Genomic DNA, 24,366 nt, shown 5'->3' with positions numbered 1-24,366 from the left:
TATACAATTCGCTTTTCACAGCGTTTTCCCGTAAAACTGCAGGTACTATCGGTATCATACTCGGAATTTTCGTAGCTCATCCAATCAAATAATGAAATATAAGTATCTAGGTCTCGTTACAGAAAAGTAACGACTTCTTCGAGCACGGAGGGATATTTATTCAAACAAAGTTTCAAAGCACCAAATAAGTGAACATCCAATGAACCACGACCGACTCATCACGGACAGAAGATTTTCTTCACACTAAATATGAAAATACGACATTTAAATGTATGTACCCTTAGAGAGAAGCAAGAGTCACTTGGTTTGAGGATTGAATTATTTCGCCCACATTTGGTTGTCTTATTGGGAGTGCTGGCCCGTGGCTCAGTGGTACACTATTCTTCTTGACCATGCGCTGTCCCAACCTCATGAACATATTCGAGCAATCGATGCAACTGTTTGATAGACGTCAGTGACAAATAAGAAACCTTTTTTTCTGAGTTGGTCAGCTGCCAGAGTAAATCAGTCTTTAAACGGAGCAGACAATATAGGATTTCCAAAGTTTGGAGGAAAGCAATTACACCAAAATGACGTTACTCACACGGAATGCACCATAATATTACCGAGTAGGATGACCATTTGTGACACGACCTGGACTAAAAGGCGAGCAAGTTGAAATTATAACCCTATAAGGATTAAAAAATACTATGCATACTTATAGTGAGTCGCAGGTGGGGAAAATACTGACAGATACATTATTATAGAGGGTAGCGAGATTCGATCATCATTAATTCTTCCTCTAAGGAATTCATTAGTTTAACGTTCATAAGCATAATCAATCAATTACAATTGGAATTCTACCAGCTGCTAAACGATCTACATTATTAGGATTAGGAAAACTTCCGTTGGCAATTTAATAGATGATTGCAACATCTCACGTATATTTTTCTTGGAATGCATAATTTTTTTGCAGCATTTCCATTACTGATGATTAGGTTTTGAAGTCTTCTTAATGTTGAGCAATTTTTTAATTTAATTCAATTCAATTCACATAGTAGAATATGCATCGGAAATTTTATTTTTCGTGAAATCACAACTCGAAAAGGTAGAACGAAAGATTTTTTAGCAATAGAGTTCCATCATTCAATACCCATAATAGTATATAATAGGGTAAATTTATCTTGCTTGAAATTGCTACTAATAGAAAAGGTTGACCGAAAAAGTTTTTAACGGCAGCTTACGATAAAATTCGCGACTGATAGGTTCATAATTTCTTTCAATGCGAGGCAAAAAGCTGTTTCCTATGAAGTAATTCATATTTATAACCCGATTCTAACTACAACACAATATTTCGAAGGTAAGAATTCCTGCTCAGAAAAAAATTCTCTACCGGGAAAAAAGGGCGGGATATGGGAAGTGGCGTCCGCTCTCACCCGACCCGCCTCACTCAAAATGCAACGCACTATCGGGATTTCCCCACCGAACAAAACTTCTCTGGAATCGCGCACGAAGGAGAAAAACTGGTGGCAGACACCATTCGCCCCCCCCCCCTTCACAACATCTCAACTCTCACCATTTCTTTTCATTCCACAATTCCTCCACCTTGACCACCTCACCTACCTCAATGCCTTTAATTAGCGAGCCGCCGACGCCAGAATACGCATGGAGGGTAGGGTCATTTCCATCCGCATTGTCACGAATGCTTTCGTCCTGGTGCACCGGTGCCCCTGGAGACAGCAGGGGGTGAGTGCTCCTTCTCCCCACCCTAATTCCAGCCCGGCTAACGAACGCAAGGCCATTCGCAGACGGAGCTGTCCCGCAGAGTGTCCACCCCTTCCGCGCGACCGATCTATTCGGATGAATGGGACTAGGGTATGGGGATAGGAGGAAAGGTTCGGGAGGCCGGCGGGGGGTTAGGCAGGGGTAGGGCCGCAAAGGTGCCGGCGTCGCTATCTCCCGAGGCTTTCCCTCGAGCGATCCCTGACCCTAAACCTTCCATACCCTATCTCTTTCTTTAAAGCACTTATTCCTCGCTGGCAAAACCATTTACCCACACCCCTGGCCAAATTCCTACACATTGTTTCCTTTGATGCGAAATGCCGCTGATTGGTTTCTCGCTCATCCACGAGCACTAATCCGTATTCTGCTGCTTCCTGAATGTTCCTCTCGTCTACTGCTTAAACCTTGACCACCAAATATCGTAGACGCACGTATTTAGAATTATCCCGATCCTGAGTACCGTTTGCTCAGTTGCTCAGGGTTTTTCCATTTTTGTGGTAGGTGACGCGTTGCCTGTCTGCTTTTGGTAGTTACTTTCGTTTCTGCAATAAAGTAATGTCTTCTATCAACAAGATAGCGATTTCCCTAATAATTCATCAAAGATAGTTGGATATTTGATAATACCTAATTTCAACAACACATGAATATCAGGGCTCATCAAATGAGATAAGAATGATATAGCATTAGTAAATTAAGTGGCACTATAAGTTGAATAAAGAGCCACCATCTGACTCCACAGCTATCCACATTTTTTTTCTTATTCTGTATCAGTAACTCATCCAATTTTCAAAACATAACATTCGCCGCTGTGGTGTTTACTACGAAAGTAAAAATATCAAGAATTTTCATTATAACAAAACCATTTAGTAGTACGGAATTTTTCTCTTCATTAATCAATAATGGCGAAAGAGAATTCATCCCCAGCGGTGATTGATTTTTTAACTCTTTTTTAAAGCGAGAATCCCATTCTCAAATTGAAAGTAATGATGTAGCCTTGAGCGACTCCCCCCGAGACACCTTCACCGTTGTGGGTCGATGCTCCCCCATCATCATCTCTGGTCCCCCGGCTCTGGAACCGCAAATGCGTTGATGAGCCTAAATCACCGTCCAGCGCTAACGAAGCATTTGCCACCACTAGCGTAACTGTTCCTGAAAATATCTAAACCTACAATAATACCCTGAGCTCTAAGGTGTAAGGTGTTTCGCATGGGGTGACCAACGAAATAAGTTGTCCAAGAAAGTGACGCCATCAATGTTATAAATCGAGACGCCTATATAAGTAATACGAGACATCTATCAGCAATAATTTGGGGAGAGGAAGATATTTTAAATGACTTTGTTTTGCTGTGAACGTCCTTTAATTGCTCGTGGTGATCACGTCTATTTACTCCTACATTATACCCTGTGAGCCACTTCCAGGGTGTTTGGCAGGGGGTGACCAATCGCCACCATGTAAGACGATCCCAACATGCACACCATGCGATCATAAAAATACAACGCATAATAACAAAAAAATACGCGGAAATTCATGAAAAATAATAAATTGCCAAAGGTTAGGAATTCCTCTAGTAAATCTATGCATGGAAAAATATAAACATGTAATGAGCCATCTAGGCGAGTGACACCATTAATTTTATTAATCAGGACACAATTTCTATCCTTAATAATACCAAGTAAGGATAACATTATAGAACTCTCTATTTTGCATTCTATTTTCTTCTAGTGATCACGTCTACCATAGTACTACGGTAAATGAAGAATATTTTTCACGCGGATTGCAAAAAATTGCTAATTAACTTTATAAATTTAGCCTATATTTTTCACTATTCTCCTTAAAAGATTCGCGTCCTAACTCACCTCGCGTCATTGGAAACGCATTTATCGTAACTATTCATGACCAACCTGACCGTTTCACTCTGTACCATTGATTTCAGCTATCCTTCCTACTTCTTAAGGGTCCTCCACGCTTGCGGTATACGCTTTATCCACGTCCACACGGTACCCCGGAAGCCACCTAAAAAGGCGTTTGGCAGGAGGTGTTAGATGATAATAAACAGTAGTAATGAATAATATGCGTAACATTTTTATGTCCGTGTGGTGTGCATGTGACAATCCTCTTGCGGACCGGTGATTAATCAGCCCCAACCAAACATCCTAGGGGTAGCTTGCAAGTTATTATGAAGATGAACTTACAGCGAAATTTATACACGAACAAGCAGCTTACCTCCCTGTAGCAATCCCACGGAGAGCCACCGATTGCCGGATACTCTACAAAATCGAAAATATATCTTGATAGCCAATTTAACGAAGATAACCTCTTATGCAGTTGTTACAATTACGTGACACTTGGTTGATTGACCTAATCCATAATCTGCATGCCCGCCCGCCCACATCTGATGTCACCTCCTCCTTCAGTTTCGTAACGCGAAGGTGTCTCATCCCCCGGTCTCTTTCGTGACGTCGCGGCCTCCACCGCGGTCCTTCTCTCCCCCTCCCATCGCCCGCGACCCATCCCCCCCCCCCCCACTGCAGTCTCGTTCACCTGTTCCCGCGCTACCGGCCACCTTTCTGCCCCGAACGCATATAATGGGATTCCGCCCTCGGCGGCAGCGGCGGAGTTTCGGTGATTCATGCGATCGTGACTTGTTTCGCGGGGATCCGACGAGTGAGTAATGCGGCATTATGAGAGAAAAAGATAGAGAGACGAAGTCGAGAGGAGAGAAAAAAAAGAAAGCGAATCGGTTTGCCAAAACGAGCCTGGAGGTCATCGGAAAGCTGCAAACGAGAGCGGAAGGGGTCAGGGAAGATAGGATCGTAAGTCGCCCTTCGATTGAACAGGGCGTAAACAAAAAAATAAAGCAACGGTTATCTGGATGAATATTTGTAAACACGAACCTTTACGATTAAGATCTAAACAATATAGCACATATATACACAGCGCAGAAGGTGTTGGTGGAAAATTCGCCCTCTTTCAAAAATTCATAGCGTGGCTATTCGGGCACAGTGATATTGTTCTCTACACATCTACATAAATTCCAGCGAGCCACCTCTAGGGCGTTTGGCAGGTGGTGATCAATTATCAACATGCAGCATGCAGGAGGACCGCCACTTGCACACCATTGAAATATTACGGTCATGGCCGGGACTTTTAAATATTTTAAATTATTTTATAAACAGAAAAGCAACTTTCTGAGTTCTTTTTTCCGCATTGAAAAAAAGAAATATGTTTGCATCGTCAGTTTAAACTTTTATTTTGCGAATATTAAAATTTTAGCCAGAAATATACAAAATCGAGACATTATTAGCACTAAGGGTATGATGAAGGCGATTTCACGAGGCAAAATGTGCCAAATTAAAATCCATCACAAGCATTTACATCATACGTCATCATAACAAGCACATGTAGATCACTGCAAGACATCAAGAAGTTTGACAAGCTGTTGGAATGTTGAAGCCTTATCAACGCAAACGATTAATATACGGCCAATATAATGAAACATGTACAAAATTTGATACTTTCAAGCATTTGCACCCACAAAATTTTTTCAGTAATTAATTCACCTAATTTAGAGATGCTCCATGGTTTAATGAAACCCGTTTTCTCCTATTTAAGGGATCACATCCCTCTCTACTTCTCTCTTAAATTAATAGCAAAAATTCCGCAGTTTGCACAAATTAATAATTTTTCCTTAAAAATATCTACATCCGCATAATACCCTGCGAGCCACCTCTAGGGTGTTTGGCAGGGGGTGATCAAGCACCAGCATGCAGTTGGATTCCACAATGCGCACCACACGGTCCAAAAAACGTTACGCATACTAACAAAGATCTCTAATATAACACTTGCATCGTAGTGGGGTATTTTATGCGTTTCTTATGGGAAAGAGTCGTATAAATTTTAGCATTTTGCGCTAAAAGAACTAATAATTCCTCAATACGAAAATATTTTCATTTTTGTTGCTGATAAACCACCAATCAATTCCTTTATTATTATGTACCATTAACCAATAGCACCTGGGATCTAAAGAACTTGGCCATATTTAAAATTATAAGGACGCATATCTCCTTCTCGAACGATCGTAATTTGCTTTCTTTGTAGTACTATTGCTTTAAAAATGCGCTATCATCTAAAAATACCATTAACATTTATGCGAGCCTACTCATTATGCACGACTTCAAAATAGGAGAGGTAGGCTTTCATCCCACTACCTCATCCCAAACATTCTAAAAAATAATGAGCTCGAAGGGCCAACTTAAAAAATCATGAAATCTGACTACACGGGAATTTTTGAATGCTCTAAATCAGGGGTCTTCAACCTATTTTAATGCAAGGGCTAAAAATCGATTTCTCATCTCCGGAGGGCCACATTGCTCCACGTCACTGAACCACCACATCAATAAAAATTTTAAAAACATAATTTCGACGTGTATTTATCTTTGTTGGTTAAAAAGTTCAATCAATCAGTGCGATTTTCGGCATTGTTTATTTCTGAGGAGTGGGACGATGTATATTTTATACTGTGCTGCGCGATACAATATTTTCTTTAGCATCTAGGGGCCGCATGAAATTGGCCGGCGGGCCGCATGCGGCCCGAGGGCGGCGGGTTGGAGACCCTTGCTCTAAATAGATCATCAGGGAGGAGAGGTAGTAATAACGCTGGAAAGGCCGTTGATATTGAGTCAGTTGGAAACAATTAGTCAGCGAGGAATCCAAAAACGTGCGGAGGGATATGCTCGCATGGTCCAGATGAAGAGAACTGCTCCGCGGACACATTTGAGTGGCACTCGGCTGATTGAATTCACGCGCTCGCTCAATCTTCCACTCCCCCTCCCCCACCAACGGCTCCTCACCCCATCCCCGCTTCTCTCTCGTCCTAAAGCGGTTAACACACTGTCACCGGGAAATTGTGGGACCGTTCTCCTAAGCGCTTAGGCGTGAGTGCAATTGGAACGGAGAATTCCAGTGAGTCCCAACCAACTTCTAACCTTACTATTCAGGGAATTCACGCCTTCCATAATTAAAGTCTTTATTTTTTTGTTTGAATATCGTTGCTAGAGAAGAGTGGATCACTACCAGCTCCAGCTGTGACTCAGTGGTTTCAGGCTGAAAGACTAGATAGGCAAATTACTTGCAGTCCTGTAATTTGTTCCGATTGCATACAAAGTATTACCTTTAATCAGTGGTGAACATAGATAGAATATATATATTGGGAAGGGGGAATCAATACAAGGCTACGCTCAGGGCTTTTGAATAAGAACAACCCGTAATTTACACCTCCTACATGTTGCCCAGCGAGCCAATTTTAGGGTTTTTTTGTGGGGGGTGACTTCTCACCAGTACGCAGCATGTAACAAAATCCCCAAGTGCTTACCACACGGTCATAAAAACACAAATTACGAAAAATGCGCGTGAACATTCATTCAGGTGGTGTGAGCTCCCACGAAGCGTGTATCGATCCATACAACCCGAAATCTTTACACATATTCACTTAAATAGAAAGTCAAAACGATTGTCAATTAGTAATTTAACGTTAGTATTAAAAAATGTACGATGAAAAATTAGGATGTATGACTGATGGATGGAAATTTCAACCATAGTTCTCCATAGTAAAAATCTTAAACGCAGGTTAGTATTATTTTCTTCCTTTTAATCCCGGGGGGGGGGGAGAGTTTGATGAGAGCGTGCCCCTTGGTCCCCATTACATTCGCCTCTGCCTTCAGCAGAAGTATCTTGGGCCCAAGAGAGTTCACAAAACCCAAGCATGAGGTCACACTCAAGAAAGTCACATTCAACCAAACACGATCGCATGTCGTACCCATTAATTGATCCTCAGGTGTCAAAAATGTTTCACCTGTCCACTAATTGAGCGTTAATTCCACGGGTAAACGTAAATTATGGAACGGCAGTCCCGCGTTTCCAAGATGACTTAGCTGGATTCAAAACTGACCGAAGGGCTTCTACCTACATGCGTTATCAAATCTTAAGGCAGTCTGTTCTAGAATGAGAAAAATAATAGCATGTGATTCTAGAATTAACTGTATTCAACGCTCAATCAGTTCAATCGATCGACCAAATTCACAAAATTATACTTAAGTAAGGAAATATGAGAGCGATTTATTCCATATAATTTTTGCTCTGCTTATGACATATAGTAGTAGTTCCGGTAGCGTATTAATTGCATACAACCGATATTTTCATAAGACTCAAATTCACACGATGGTGAATCAAATTACAGGCATGGTACGATATCACTCACTGTATAACTTGGCACGCGGCTTTCTCTTTCATAAACTCCGTTAACCATATGCAAAGGTTATTCGTTCCGAACTACTTACTAGCTATCTTCGCTAGCGTGGATTTTGCAAGATTCTGACCTGTTGTTCAATGCATTACACGTGCCAGCTTTACATATTTTCAAGACACTTTAACAGTATTTTGTTCCAAGTATTCGTAATGGCTGGCGGCTCACCTAACGCACAGTTAATGTACAGTCTCGGTTATTAAGAAGAAACATGGTCACATGGTGGGCAAAGTGAGTTTTCCCCAAATTACACAATTCATTGATATTCCACTTCATATATTATATAATGTAAACAGCCACTATTACAGCTGTGGCAATGGTCAAAACGTACGGGATTGCAAAACATACTCCATGGTATCAAAATCAGGCAAACGAGTGAACCCATTAGAATTGCATACCAAAAGCATTTTAAATTTTGACGATATTCGCTCTGCAAAATTTTGACATAAGTACTGCCATATACATAAAGACAAAACAACCTCACTTTATAACGAAAGATTACTTATAAATCAAATTAGTCGTTACTTAGACCTTCCATTGGCGGAGAGAAAAATTAAATTTCAAAACTTTCGGTTCATTAGTGTTCCTACTTTCACGGATTTCATCGAATTGTTACAGTCAGTGACGTTATCTACGAGGAAATGAGGTCTCCTCTACGTAAGTGTGATTTTAATTTTGGTGAGAAAAACAATCGATATAAAATGCTACAAAATCTCCACGGAGCGTATTCGCAAAAGTGATGGAAATATAGTGTCTTTCTAAATCTACATAAAACATGCACAACTCAAGTTCACAGAAATATTACGCAGAATTGCAAAATATGAAAAATGCAAACCTTGCCAACGGTTCGTAATTCGTACAGCAACTCTATGCAATAACTGAAAGCGGTCTCATCTCAAGTGTGCTGATCTCCAGGGATAATCGACCGAGAGTAAAAGCCATTCGAAACGACGGACTGGGTCACGTGACCCGATTCCAGTGCGTCCGTTCGTTTACCATCCTCCCCCCTTCCCGTCTTTATTGTGACGGAGCCGGCGGATCCGCTTTCGATTCATGGACATTAGCGCGGAGGAGGTGTCGAGTCCCACATTATCGCGAGGAGGAGGAAAGTGAAAGTCCCCTCCCACTTCCCAATCGTCCTTTCCGCGCGTAACAAGTGCGATCGCTTGGGCGCGCGAGAGGAGAGAAAGTCCTTGAAAGACTCGGCCTTGACACCACGGGCTCGGGGGGCCGCTATGCGTTTGTCATTTTCATGAAAATTTCCAATTACTTCACAAAATCCCTCATTTACTTAAAGAGCGCAAATGAAGGCCCTCCTGGCTGCAGTTTGTGGAAATTGCCTTATTAAAATCCACAGTTTTACACGAGTTCGTATAATGATGCTTGTCCAAGCAAGATCAAACATTTAAATAAGTTCCAATAAATAACTAGGTCAAAGAAAAAAAATTAATGCGATACTCGTCAAATATTAAGAGTTACGATAAAACTATAATACAGAATGTTAAACGAAACACTTAGCTGCTAGCAAGAGAACGCTATAACTGGAGTTGTGTCAAATTATTTGCATGTAAATGGCGCATCTATGATAACAAAACATTTTTATAACACATTCCAAAATATTACACGCTATAAATCGCGCAGTCACAAACTTACCCCCTTATTGAAGTACAAATACAGCCGTTGTACTGGTATAGTCCGTCTGCCTCTGATATAACCGCCACTCGGATTGCTGTAATTGGAGTTATGCCAAGTTAGTTGTATGCAAATGGCGCATCAATGATGGAGGGACGTTATTTTCTAAGATATAGCAAAGGATCATTCGCTTCGGATTTTCACAGTTTTAAACCTACCTCTCTAATACAGTATAAAAACCTCCGATGTACCGGTATAGTCCGTCCGTCCGCCTCTGAAATGACCGTCACTCGGAAGACCACGCGTTGCAGGTGGCGACGGGCCCATGGTCCGAAAACACATAAAAAAACATGGGAGAGGGGAATGGGAATTGCGAGGAGGAAATCACCGAAATCGCTTGCTGAGCACGCATGAATCGTTTGCCGGGCACGCATGGCGTCAACATCCACCCATCCCCACCGCCGCCACTTATTTCCTCCCGGCGTGAAGGACGTCGATCAAGTTAACGCGAATTGACCGCACTCCTGGCGCATAAATTTCCCCCGACCCCCATCGTACCTCTAGAAAAAAAAAACTCACGCGTGGGAAAGAAGAAATTATGAAGAGCGAGGATATTATAGGAATTCGGATTACGTTAGAAGTCCTAATACTCACATTTATTAATTTATTGGCTTACTACCGATAACATCATCATTTGGCATCTTACATCCGGGCATTCATCACATTTAAAAATTCGTACACGGACATCCGCGCCCTGGATAGGTATCAGGACTCCATCCCGCGACCTTCGGTTTATTATGCGAGAACTTTACCCCGCTACCAACGAAGCCGACAGATTAATCGATAAGTAGAGTACAATTACATTATTTATAAATTTATTCCTAAATTATTAAATTAAAGGTATGAAAAGGCAATCTGAACCAAGGAAAGAAAAAGATCTGAATGAATAATCCGAAATTCGCTCTTAGTAAAAAAAAACTCCTAGTACCTACCCAAATCTAAAGGGCAATGTAAGAGAAATTGAAGCGCATGAGACGTTCAGAATGTAAAATATTAGCACGAGGGAAGCATTGATGGCATCAATTTCTATCATCATCACATCTAGGTGACAAAGATCGTCAATATTAGCTCCCCTCGACAAGTGATCAACACACATACTCCTGATTCTGTTATATGTATAAGGGAAACGTCAACATCCTGTAATATATACAGATAGATTCCATAAAATACCAAGAACCTCCGAGGTAAAAATATTGATTTTTTGCCAGGTTTTCACTGATGAAAATTCCGCTTCTTCATGCCACACCGTTTACGCACATTCCAGTTGTTTCCGCGGTCTTCGCAGCCACTAAATCAATGTTATACCCAGCGAATCGCCTTCACTATCGCAGGAGATAACAATTCATAAACATACAGTAGTAATACGCCACATGAGCACTTCTTAGTTTTCAAAAGAATATAATTATAAAATTACACGTAAACATTTCTGCAGATTATGCGCATTTCCGTCCAATTATGCATCGCTCTTTCAAACCCAAGGATATAACACCAATACACATACATAGGAGGCTAAAATTTTCAAACGGTTAAAAATAATAATAAGTCCACCCATGATAGGTAAGACTTAAACTGAAGGTTTTTAACGAAGAAATATAATTGAACCTTTCTCCTCTTAAAAAGGGAAAATCAAGTGGGTGGTTTCGACGATACTTTGTGGAATTTGCTGAACATTTTGATGAATAACTTAAACTTTGTTTTTCCACAAAATTTGCTATTAAAAATGGGCCATGGTTTCGACGGTGTAGGAGATGACAATAAATGTCGAAATCATGTCGTTTTTCAATAATAATTTCTGCGGAAAAAAATTCATTTAAAGTTATTCATTTAAAACATTGAAAAATGATTTATAACTATTCCATACCGAGACGTCGATTTGAAAGAAAATATACGCCCACAAACCAGGCTAAAGATACTATCTAAAGTATCACAAAGTAACTAAAGTATCACAAAGGGCTTAAATACTAAAAGCCCTTTGTGATACTTGGCTCGAACTTCAATCTCAATAACTTTCCGGGAGCCGTTTCCCAGGCAATCCCAAACAAACCTATGCAAGGACGACACATTTGCCTGCATCATCATCCGCGCTGTATGCAAAGCCCGGCAAACCAGTTTGTGTGTTGGGTGGGTGTGGGGAGACATACGGAATGGGGTGGAGGGTAGTATGGCTCGTAGATACGGTCTTGTTGGATGAATACGCTGGGAACGAAACGTCACACACACTTCGTTTCTCCCTTTGATGGCCGAGTTGGTAGGATGGGGACGAGACACAAATCTTTATTTTTTATTTTTTTGGCGCTTCAAGTTCGGGAGTAGGGATAAGGGAACACCACCGAGGACTCGGATGAAACAAAAGACAGAGGTGTATGGTCAGGACAGAAGAATTCCACACGCCCACGACGTGTCCTATTACGGTTATAAAACACTTTCAACAAGAGTCCCTTTGATTTCGCATTCGATTCGGAGGCTATTTCTCTTCCGCTATCAACAGACTCTGCAGGATAAGATTTTTTTCTGTGCCACTTCGATATCGCGCAAACATATATCCTCCTGCCCATAAACAAATTAGCCCAAAAAGGTTTTACATGATGTTAAAGGTAAAATAGGGAATACTTCAAAATGACTCTTTTGGCCTTATCAAAATGATATAGCATGAATAACTACCACTACATCAAAGCTGTTAGTATAAGCTACCATTTGCATGGTATTTTCCATGCGTTAATTTTACGGATAATGATTATTACTAGGTATTTACTAGGATTTTTACATGTGTCACCTCTGGTAACAGATCACCTAATTTGTACAAGTGTCATATACTTCAATTTCCATTGATTCTAATATCAGAAAACTATTTACCTAATGAAACCAATGACATGAACGGAGGGTAACAATCATTTTAGAATCCTAATCTTGATCGATGAGTGTATTAAAATCCTGGAAGTATAACGGGAGACATCGTTGTTACGGATTAACATGTGACTAACATGCCGACGGTGTAAACACATTACTTGTATGTTATTCTCGGTGAAAAAAATCATTCACTCAAAATTGACTATTAACTAATTACTACCTATTTTATAGCCGAAACTACACACATAAATTTGGTTCCCAATCCAATAGATATTCTGCATTGGATTTTTTTTACAGAAATAATACATCTCGGAAAATGTAGGCACCTGCGTGGGAGTACTCTAATTCAATTTTTGTAACAATGAGTTTCTCATCTAACCAATATTATGATACCTATCCCTAAACCAAGACCTGTAAGTTAATACTCAGTAACTGAAGAAAATGATTTTACTGGATCCAGCACGAAATTAGAGCGACCGCAATGATGTAGCAGTTTTTTCCTCCTTTGCAGCACACATTCTCTTGCCGCAGGTTGTACATTCGATCAAATTTATTTCAACGGCATTTGCGGCAATAGCTTATCAGTTTATTTTAAAATGAAATATTCTCCAGACTTTCATTTGATACTGATGGATTTTCCATCGCGAAGGGAACCTATGAACAATGAGGCGAGGAATTCCTCCGTCTCCGAGTCCAACCGATAGGGAGCAGCTTTTCGTTCCAACTGAAATTTATTGTCCCATTCGGAATCCTTTCTTTCCTCCCTTTCCCACCGAAAAACAAAAAGACAAAATAAATACAACATCGCCCGACATGAGCTATACCCTGTGTATCTACCCTGAAAGAAATGGCTAATATTTTAAAGAATTAATCAAGAATGCGAATCTGCGCGGGGGTGAATAAAAATATTTTAAGAGACCGGCTTTCGCCGCTGCCGCCGTCTTGCAGAATAAAGCGAACACACACGCCTATGCTCAGTGAGTTGGGGGGATGGGAGAGCAAAAGCCAACGGACGGTGGAGGAGAAAAGAGGAAAGGAGGAGTTTATAAGGTGCTTGTCTTTCCGACGGAAGATGAATGCGGAGAGTCTAGAAGGGTTGAGAAAAGGAGGGAAGGGGAGGGATTAGAATGTGGACATACGCCTATGATGTGAAAAAGGATCAAGCGAGGGTGGGGAAGAGATACGGGGTCAGAGGTCGGGGTTATGGAAACTTCGTCGCGCCAACCCCGGAGCAGAAGGGGCACTGCACGATCGAAACGTTGTCGCTGTCCTTCGGTTACCTAGACGCTCACACACTAGTCCGCTTCATGGGCTCACACACCGGGTTGATGGGGATTGGGATGGTAATGAAGAAGAAGGAGAGGACGTAGAGTAGGAGGGGGGGAGAAGAGCGGAAGGAAGCGGAGGGGAGGTGGGGGGAGGCGGTTGAGTTGAGGAAGGAATGCATAGGTATACGGCGAGTGTCCATAGGAAGTGATGAAGATCGGGCGCCGTGAGATAACCCGGCGAAGGGATGTGAGGACCTTTTCCGAGGACGAGGGGGACATTCGTGAACACGAGAATGGTGTGGGAATGGATGAGGAGCTGCATGCATGGGAAACGGGAGCTGAAGCTTATGAGCGTCAGCAGCGGGTGGAGGAGGAAAAAGGATTAGCCACGATCGAGATGCAGCTCCCATCCGATGAGAGCCGCCCTCAATTACCACCGGAGTAACGATCGAAACTTAGGTATACCTTCTATGCACCGCTGAGTGAAGAAGTTGGCAAAATGAATCGTCCTTACGATAGATTCACCACTGATATTAATCCGTTTTCATTGTCAATTAAAATTTTTACTCGCATGGAATCGTCGAATTTAACGCATAATTCACTATATAACTTGATAAATTCTAAGATAGTAGCCGCGGTAATCGATTAGTTTTTTTGTTTGATTTCATTGTAATTATCTTATCTGTTTTACTTTTATTTGCTGTAAGTGCACTTTGAATTGGCAGTCTTGCTGTACGTGTACATTTATTTACAAAATAGATTGGCGCATTGGAAATTCAACAGGACTGGAGTATAACCTTTCGAAATCTGATTTCCTTAATTTCATCGACGTCTATATACTCCCAAATAAAGTGACGTAAAGGAAGGAAGCATGACTACAAGCCCAGGATTGGGAAAAAATAATATGTTTTAAATGATTATTTGCGCATGTTAAAGGTTGATAGTAGCAAACTTAGGAATATTAGGTTGCCAGTGTGATTTACAGATATTAGACGACCATCCCGATTTGAGGGTAGCTCCATATCAGAAATATAAAAAAAGAGGCCGCAATAACGTAAAGGTCCTTGAATATTCGTAAAAAAACATTTCAAGATATTTTAAAAGTGATGGATTCCGAAACTTTTTAACCATTTCAACAGAAAGAATAAAGAGAGATAGCTTTTTAAAATATCATTTTATACTGAGGTTGTACTACATATAGAACGTAATGTAGGACAATGGCAAAATCCATGAATGAGCCCTTAACAAGCCCACTAACAAGAATTAGTTTCATGTATTCCGCAGTTTTTCAAACTTTACCAACTGACACAAACTTTACCTTCCATCAATGATCAATCAGAATAAAACCAACACAGAAAACTACACTTTGCCCCTATAAATTATCCACTGCACGAAATAGTGCGTGTAGCAATCCATCATGACAGCTAGGCTTCCTGACAGTTTGAATATAACAGCGTCGCAACAAACACCGGGTGATTTTTTTTGCGGGTTTATCAGAAAAAAAAGTCCCCTCGCCAAACCACGAGGAAATCACGGAGTGAAACACAAGATGACTAACAAACAACCTCGGTCATTAATCTACCAGCTTGTTATTGGTGTGCTTCATCTAAACTATGCGGCACGCCCAACCTGAAGCGGTCCAAGCTGCGACGCAGTTCGACTCTGGTGATTCATCCTAATTTCCCTGGAATCAATAAATGCCCTAGAGGGAAAGAGTTCGAAACAAAAAAGTATTGCCGGGGCAACGCGTATCGCAGACGATAAACTTGCTTTCAAAGGTGCTCAGACTAAGGACGGAGTAATGACCTTATAACGGAGAGAGGCCTCGACCTCCAAAATTCGTTTCTTTTTTGTCTCATTGATTTTTACCTGTTGATCTCAGATTCGAGGTCGGACGGAGAACTCCCGAAAGATCGATTCTCGTGACAATGGGAGTGACGGTAAGACAAATATTTGTAAAATTCTAATAGTGAAGGAATTCCTACCCTTATCTCAACGACCAAATATTGAATATTTTAAAAGGGTATGAAAAATACATTGATACGTCAAAAGTAAAATATTCCTCACATTTATGAATAGCGGATCTGAAAGAGTTATGGTTTCGGCCAAAAGAGAAAAATATTCTACTTCACTCACACTTGAAAATTTTGCCCATAAGCATTTTCACGAACAATGGCAAATATGATAAGGCCGAATATCTTGATCAGAAATGGCACAATTTCACTCAGATAAAAATGAAGTCTATTTAAGCGTTCGACAAAGATATATATTTTAGACACCTGACGCGCACATATTTTATACACCTTGACCCTGTTTATTAAGGAAACCTGACTAGTTAGCGTGAGAGAATAGAAGGAGATAGTCGCCTAGAGCTAGAAATTCAGGGGGAAGATGTGGGTCCTGAATGGGTTATTCACGCCACAAATAAGTCATTTCACTGCATAGGAAATGGATCGGATGATGGGATTCCAGCGTGAAGGAGGGGAAAACGGAGGAGAAGTGGCCTGCGGGATTTCATCAACTCAATCTCAAGCTCATTTGAATAAATAGCTGGGGACGATGTAATCAGCTCAGCATTTAAGTGGCCAACCCAAATATTAGTCAAGCCTTGTTAAGTCTTATATACGTTCTCAATTCCTCAGTCGAAGTCAAAACAACCACCGTAACTTGTATCTGATGCAATCGACCTGCTTCACCGCTGTAATTCGTAATTTCACATACATTTGCGTGAGGCAACTGAACTGCTTACCTTTCTTGCGGCGTAGTTTATATTGTGTCGAATCGGTCAGCGTTTCCGCATAAAAGTGACGACGTGTTAAAGCTTACCCAAGTACTCATTTAAATTTGTGCATTTAGTACATAAAGTAAATATACACATTGTGTAAAAAGCCTTTTCCCCGTTAATGAAAAATAGCGGGTATCCATCATATCCAGTTGTATTCTAAAACGGATACTTCAAAATAATTAACTATTTTAAACTAACCTGCACAGGATTAAAACAAGAGACATCAGCATCCAATTACTGGAAACAGGGCATCCACTATGAAAAAACTAATGTCAGATGGCATTGGCTTCATTAAAATGTATGAGTTGGCCATCAAACTGAGCTAATTTATTCATTTTCTGGCATTGTGTTTATTTGTTGACGAATTCATGTGATCGTTGCTAAGCATAGGTGAAAAGTAAACCACCGTCGCCTATTACGTTCCATTACAAGCAAATTACAAATGTGCACTTTCAAAATATCCAGCGGGGAGCCAAAATTTTTGACCAGCCTCGGGAGCAGCAGTAATACAAAAGTACTCTAGATGGAGCCCTTCAATCGTGCGAAACAGAAGATCTTCGATCAAATTTCATCATACTTTAAGGTACCTATTCAACTTCACTATGTTAAATTAATAAGTTAACTATTTTTTGGTTTCCGCGAATGTATTTGAAAAAATATTTATTCCAGAGTTATTCAGTTTATCTGGTATCTACTGAAAGGCGGAAAGAACTAGTAAAAATGTATTTTCTAGCATTAACGTTATTGAAAATTGAGTTATGAGAGACCACTAATGAAGTGCACACTAAAGAGGAGGCGAAATTTCAGGAGATCAATTGCAATTGCGATAGGCCAGTGATAAATTTCACTCATCCATAAGGCTCAAGCGAGGTACATATTCTGTAAAAATAGTGGAGCCTTAGCCAAGAGTTTTGGTGCTACCGACACTTCTTTAGAAAATGTACTAGTAACTCGCGATCAATAGATAGAGAAAAGGCACAGAGAGAAAGAGGTAGCACACATTTTGAATGGATTTCAAAGCTTTCATCCAGTGACAAGTGTTTCATGGAGAGTGAAATGACAATTCAGAACCAATAAAATAAAATATTCAAGGCATGCAGTAATCCGTGACGCATTCCGTTCTCCGCATTCAGAAGAAGGTTATTCCTTCCCATCCCATTTTAATCGCAAAAAGGAGAAAAAACACAATAGATTTGCGAGCGAGGGCTTCGGGGAAAAGCCGTTAAACGGGAGAGGATAAGGTAGATGTAGGGAAGAGCGGAGCGGCTGACAATATGGAAATGATTGGAGGAGGCTTATAATGGACTCCTAACTTCCGCTGAATAATAGGCGTGGTGATAATGGTATTGGTGCGAGGAGGTAGTTGTTTGAGCGGAGGAGATTCGCGTGGGCAGGGGAGGAGGGTGGACACAGGCGGGTGGCAATTTATTCCGACGGCAAGGGGATGCGGTTACCCTAGGCGTGGGTGGTCGCCACGAGGGTTTAAGGTGTTGCGCATTTGAAGGAAGTGGAGAAAAGGTGTGGAGGATAAGGAGATAGCGAAGAGATAGGGTTCGCGGAGACAGACGCAGGACTTAACCGCGGGTCTCCGCGGCTCTCAATCACACCGGTTTTTCTTCTTTTTAACTTCTTCCATTGGCTTCCCCGATCTTTTCTCTCGCGCGCTGCCGATTCTTGACGCATCCCACTCAACACGGGAGTTATGCAAAACGGAATTCTTTTTTGGGGTGGGGGTCGCCTTTTCTTCGTGAACTGTCAGTTGAGACACTCTAATTGCGGGTATTTATGCCCAGAAAGAGTGATTATGCCGGAATGTTATCCTCTCGCTGCATCCCGATCCACTCACGAATGCGATGAGCTGTTTGAATAATTGCCGACGTGTGCTCAGCTGAGCACTAGGGGGCAATCGCTGGTAATTACATTAGAGAGGGGTGTAAAGGGATATCTCCGTAATGCCTCAGTTATTATATAATGAAATTATGAATTTAATACGGACTTACTTTTAATATCCAGATTCTAAAGAACTGTAGATTACTAATGAAAGAAATTTTCCGAACTATATCTAAAAATTTTCACACATTTTCTCAAGAGATTATTTTACCATGTGATAATAGTAGCTTATTTACATATAATAAGATGGTGGGCTCTCGTCTAAAATGGTGTCAATCAGAAGTTGTCATTAGATTTCTTTTGGGCCTATAGGGCCTAAGTTCGTCCAATAATGAATATAACAAAACGTTATTTCGTAAAAAATAAAGCTGTTATAGATCCTCACTATGAAGTATAGCATTGCAAGAAATATTTACGCAACACTGAGCACGGATAATTCTCACACTCAAAGACTCATTCATCAAAAATCAATTTTAAAATAATAGTGGAATGAAAAATCTTCTAAAAGAGGTTCTATATGTAGCAAAAATATAATGGAACTTCCGGAACATTCTTTCACCAAAAACTGTAATAAGTAAGATGATTTGCCGGACAAAAATTTCAAACTCTACCTTGCCGACACTCTTGACACTAAATATTATTGTTCTCTTCCCACAGATCTCAGCGAGGCGTTACTCATCGGCGTGTGGCTCATCAGTTTGCTGAGGCTTCCAACGCTAAGTCTGGGCGTGCCGCTGGGCAGAGGGATTCCATCAGTCTCAATGGCCGAGGATCGGTTCAACACGAAGCCCAAGTGGATCAACGCGTGCGGGGCTCACATGGACAGCACGGACGGTCGCCAAAGCATGGACGGTCGGCACTCGCCGCCCGTCGGATCTCCACTGCTCGACCTGGGAGAGCACCTCAGCGACGACATGCTCATCGACAACATCCGCATCGTGGCCACGGGAGCCATCGATTACGCCAAAATGTGGAGGAGAGATTATGTGAGTAGTACACCCGACTCGGAATTTTTACACTTACTGTGCACTTGCGATTGACACTGATAAGGTACTCAGATGGTTTGTCCGCGGTTCTTACCTTAACCTGTCGAAATTTAAGACTTCTGCAGCACAACTTGAAAAAAAACACTATATGAGGTTACATGTAATTTTTCTTCTAAAAAATCAATGGTTGGATATAATTTTGTAAAGATTGGATGAGGAATGAAACAAAATATATTAAAATAAGAAGAATGAAAAAGAAGAAACTTTGTGCTTACACATGAAATATTTATTCACACGTTTACACGGCCATGGTTTCGACGTAAGACATCATCATCAGGTGAACTTTACAGAGGTACATGAAATCAATTTATATCATGCTTGGTGGGGGAGGGAGGAAAGTAACTAGGTTGAACGGATCCCCTAACTTCTTTCTACCGTATAACCAAGTTCTTTCCCCCTCCCTCATCTCTGTTGACCAATCCGTTCAACCTAGTTACCTTCCTCCCTCCCCCACCAAAGCTGGTATAAAATGATGTGATGGACCTCTGCAGATTTCACCTCACGATGACGTCTTACGTTGAAACCATGGTCGTGTCAATGTGTGAATAAATATTTCATTAGAAAGCACAAAACTTCTTTTTTCATTCTTCATAATGAATCTCTTTCACTAAGTTACGCCTAAAACCATCAATTTTATATTAACTTAACTCATTGACTTATGGTTTTGAATCCAGTTTATGCTCGAGTCGAGTTCAGTCGATATATCGTCCTGTGGGACTAAAAGGGCTAAATTATTCCGCTTATTCTGGTCCTTCGCGGATATTCTACCCGTGGTAGTTTGCCCCAGGCAGCTAATACCCAATTCGGAATATTCAAACCTCTATCTTAGATTACGCTTCTCTTGCATGGGATCCACACTAGGAGGGCCAGGATATTAAATTGGAGATAGTGCAAAGAAAAACAGCCATATTTGTGCAAGGAAGACATAAGAAAACGGGAAATTTTGATAAGATGACCCACGACCTTGAATGGGGTAGCTTACAGCAAAGGAAGAAAAGGAGCAGGATATGTAGGATATATATTAAATTTCAGAGGAAGGAGCACAGCATAAGATCTAGAGAAGGAAATATTAAAGCCAAACATTTTTAGAAAATATGATCACCCTAGTACACACAATAGGACCAAACCCCGCTTTCGAATAGGCATCTAAATTCTAATCTCTAATAAATTTCCTATTTGAATAGCACATATTATTTAAACGCAGCAAAATGCGCTGAGTAAGCCATACTCCACATTCGCTTGTATTACGAATTAGAAAATACACCTCGGTACCTTGTTAGAGGTATTTTTTACATCTACATCTACAAAATACCCTGCGAGCAACCTCGAGGGTGTTTTGCAGGGGGTGATCAATCACCAGCATGCAGCATGCAATTGGACTCCCACATGCAAACCACACGATCCAAAAAACGTCACGCATACTAACAATTTGTACTACCACATGCTGTTATAAAAAAATATAATTGAGAAACATGCCATATAGTATACATAAGTTAGTTGGCAACACTACAAGTCATCTAATCTCTACGTGAGTTCTAACGCGGCCGTTATAACCTCTTATTGATCGTGGAAAAAAGACATTCTGAATCTGTTTGTTCTACAGTCTATCTCTCTTATTACATTTATATGATCTGATCTTACAAAGTAATCTTAATATTATGTTGGCGTCCGTATGGCTAACTTCGTTGGAAAAGACACTGCTCTTAAATTCATCTAAAAGGTTCAGTCTATTTTTCAATCTACGGTCTGACAATGGTTCCCATCCGAGTTAATCTAAGAGGTCATTTACACTAATATGGCTATCGTAACGACCTTTCATGTACCTGGTAGCTCTTCTTTGCAAGCGTTCTAACTCTGTTATTCAGCCTTTTTCATGAGGGTCCCCAGCGCTGGCAGTGTATTCTAAATGGGGTGTAACGAGGGAGAAGTAGCAAATTTCTCTCACTTCCTCGTCGCACTTTCCTAATATTCTTTTAACAAAACCCATTTTACGATTACCTTGACCGGTTATTTCCCGAATGTTTATTCCATGATAGATCATAATTTAAGCTAACTCCTAGATATTTCACTGATTCAACTGTCTTTAATTGGGTACCCCGAATTATATAGCCATGTTGTAGGGAGTTATTCTTCTTCCAGAAATTCATTTTTTACATGGGATACAAGCAAATTTTGCCAACGACATACTATCTGTACCCTAAAAACTTAACGTAATAATAATAACGTAAGTTTTATAAGAGGAAAACGCTCTTGCAAAAAAAAGCGCGACCGTTAACGAGAGGAACGGAGCGTCCTCTTAATTGGAAATAATGAAGGAGGTATTGGCGGGAAGGTGTTTGGCATGGTTTCCTGTTAACCGTAGGTGACGGTCAAATGCATTGTCTCCCTCGTGGCCACAGGAAAAGAGTTAGGGAGGAGGAGGAAGGGAAGGACGTTTGGGAGCAGAAAAAAAATTTATTCCACCCCGCGGCTGGAATATTGGGACTGGGAGGGAGTTTTTGGAAAGGGGGAGGAAGGAAGGGAAGGGGTGTGGGCAGGCCTTCCGTCTCCTTCCTATTCGGAACGTGAAGCAATTTCCATAGCGGGCATTAAATGCATTGGAGAGGATAAGGCCTTAAAAAACTCCTCTCCCCGCACTTCACACCCACGGATTTCATCCTTGTCGCCTCGCCACCCTCACAATCAAAGCCTGCCGGACACGTGGTTAGAGATTACTTCTGGGGGATGCAATTTTCTGATCGTGGTAATTAATTTTATATAGCCATGGCGTACCTCTTCTCACTTGTAAGGTACCAATACTAGTTGTACCTCGTTGCGACGACATCAATTCGTAGATACACCGACCAAAGATTCGTTGCGAGACGTAATTTTTTAGATCGTGTTAATTACTAAGATATTGCCCATTTGTCTTTCTTTTAACTTCTTATACACGTGCCTACTCATGTATGTATACTGCGGACATCACTCGTATTTAAGCGTTAAAAATCCTCATTTCTCAATGGAAATTCAGCGTATGCATAAAAATAAGGTTTACCACGTATATGCAACTAATTCTTGATCTATATCAACTTTATTTATTTATTTTCTTAACCCCGAAAACAGCACTGATTGGCTTTTACACCGGTGGGATAGAACATAACGACGATAGACGATAACTGACATCCATGCCCTGGGTAGGGGTAATATACCCAGGCGAGACTCGAGCCCGCGACCATCAGCTTGGCAGGCGAGGACTCTAACCCCCATGCCACCGTGAGCATGCAAAGAAAAGAATCAAAGTCAGCCGACACTCGGGGAAAAATTTTCACAGGGACTCCTTAGCTCTACCTAGGGCTAAACGTCTGCTAACAGTGTCAAGATGGTGGTGAAAGGGATCCATCTCCGCTCGTGGGACATATTTCCAATCACAAAAAGGACCTATGAGCAGCCTCGGTCACAAAAAGGTCCTTTTAGTAATTCATCGACTACAGCGTTTGTTGGAAGGTGACTTTTGGGATGTTTTCCAGACACTAATGCTACTACCGTTCTGTTGCATTGTTGGCAGACATAAACTATGATAATGGGATAATAAATGTCATCAGAGTTTCCAAACAACAGGTGGGTTTTGATGCTTGTTTGGCCATTAATGTAATCAATATAGATGTGTGAAAATAATGCATGCGTCAGAGGATAGCGGGATCTTTTCCTACAAAATTTCACATATTTCGTAAATCATCAATAAGACAAAAGAACGCAGGGGAAATTGAACTTTGTGAACTACAGTTTAAATAAATATGCGCTGGTACTCTAAGAAAATAAAGCGGCCCTGAATACTCAGTAATGTATTTTTTATTTTTATCCGTGAAGGAATTAGTTAGCCATGCCGAAGACTGGACGACTGCAAAAATACATGCGAGTAATTTTTAAAAATTAAAATGACTTTAAATTGAGGACGCAGAGAGATTTACTGAGGAATTCACACTTTTGACAGCGGTGATTTCTCAATAAACGGAGGATGTATTTAAAACTTCCCCAATTACAGCCACAGAACCACAAATGAAAATGATAAACAAAATTCGACAAATCACAATAGGTACTGAAAAGTTTCACCAGTATCAAAAGAGCACAATGCAAGCATTTTTATCGATTTGCATCAGAAGATGATTTCTCAGTGACAACACAATATTTTCACCACCACATTGCCTAAAACGTCAGCATTTGCCAAAAATTATGCATAGGGACTTTTTTCTTCGTTTCTTATTTTACTGATCTTATCACCGCGCAATAATTGCCTATCGGTGGCGGCTGGGATAAGTCCTTGCCTACCACACCGAAAGTCGCGGGTTCGAGTCCCATCTGGATAGGTTTCGCATTCCAGGTCATGGCCGTGTGTGAACGCTTGTTGTTGATTGTTTAAACTCCCGATGTAAAGGCCACATTGGGCTGTTTTCGGGGGTATTTGATATAAATAAAAAAATTAAAATAATCCGACGCGCACAAAAGGTAGTTACCAACAAATTCATAGATTTACCGTTGCAAAATTAATCGAGTGCAAAAGTATTCAGGCAATTCATTTCGACCACGGAAAAAAAAGTCCATTGGGATATGTTAAGAGCCGTTAGGAATTTTTGTTCGTCCAGCCACCCATATCGTGAGTAAGCTGTACGAGTGGCAATATCAAATGAGACGGCAGATGAGAGCAAATCGCTTCAGTGGGTATAATATAGTAGTGACCGTGGTAGGTGTCCAGCCGGCGTGAGGTGACCGCTTGACGAGGGCCAGATATGAATGAATGG

General features: G+C 40.9%; 1 protein-coding gene across 1 annotated transcript in view; it reads left to right on the top strand.

Annotated features, from left to right (window-relative positions):
• The window catches only part of LOC124156014, a 55,151-nt gene that overhangs the window by 4,453 nt on the left and 26,332 nt on the right, over positions 1-24,366 (top strand). Inside the window, exon 2 of the mRNA XM_046530295.1 lies at positions 19,203-19,531. Within this exon, the coding sequence (XP_046386251.1) occupies positions 19,203-19,531 (329 nt within the window). The remainder of the gene's footprint in view (positions 1-19,202; positions 19,532-24,366) is intronic.

Source organism: Ischnura elegans, chromosome 3, assembly GCF_921293095.1.
Source record: "Ischnura elegans chromosome 3, ioIscEleg1.1, whole genome shotgun sequence".
NCBI lineage: Eukaryota > Metazoa > Arthropoda > Insecta > Odonata > Coenagrionidae > Ischnura > Ischnura elegans.
The sequence above is the reverse complement of the archived record's forward strand: the minus strand, read 5'-3'. Positions and strand labels throughout refer to the sequence as shown.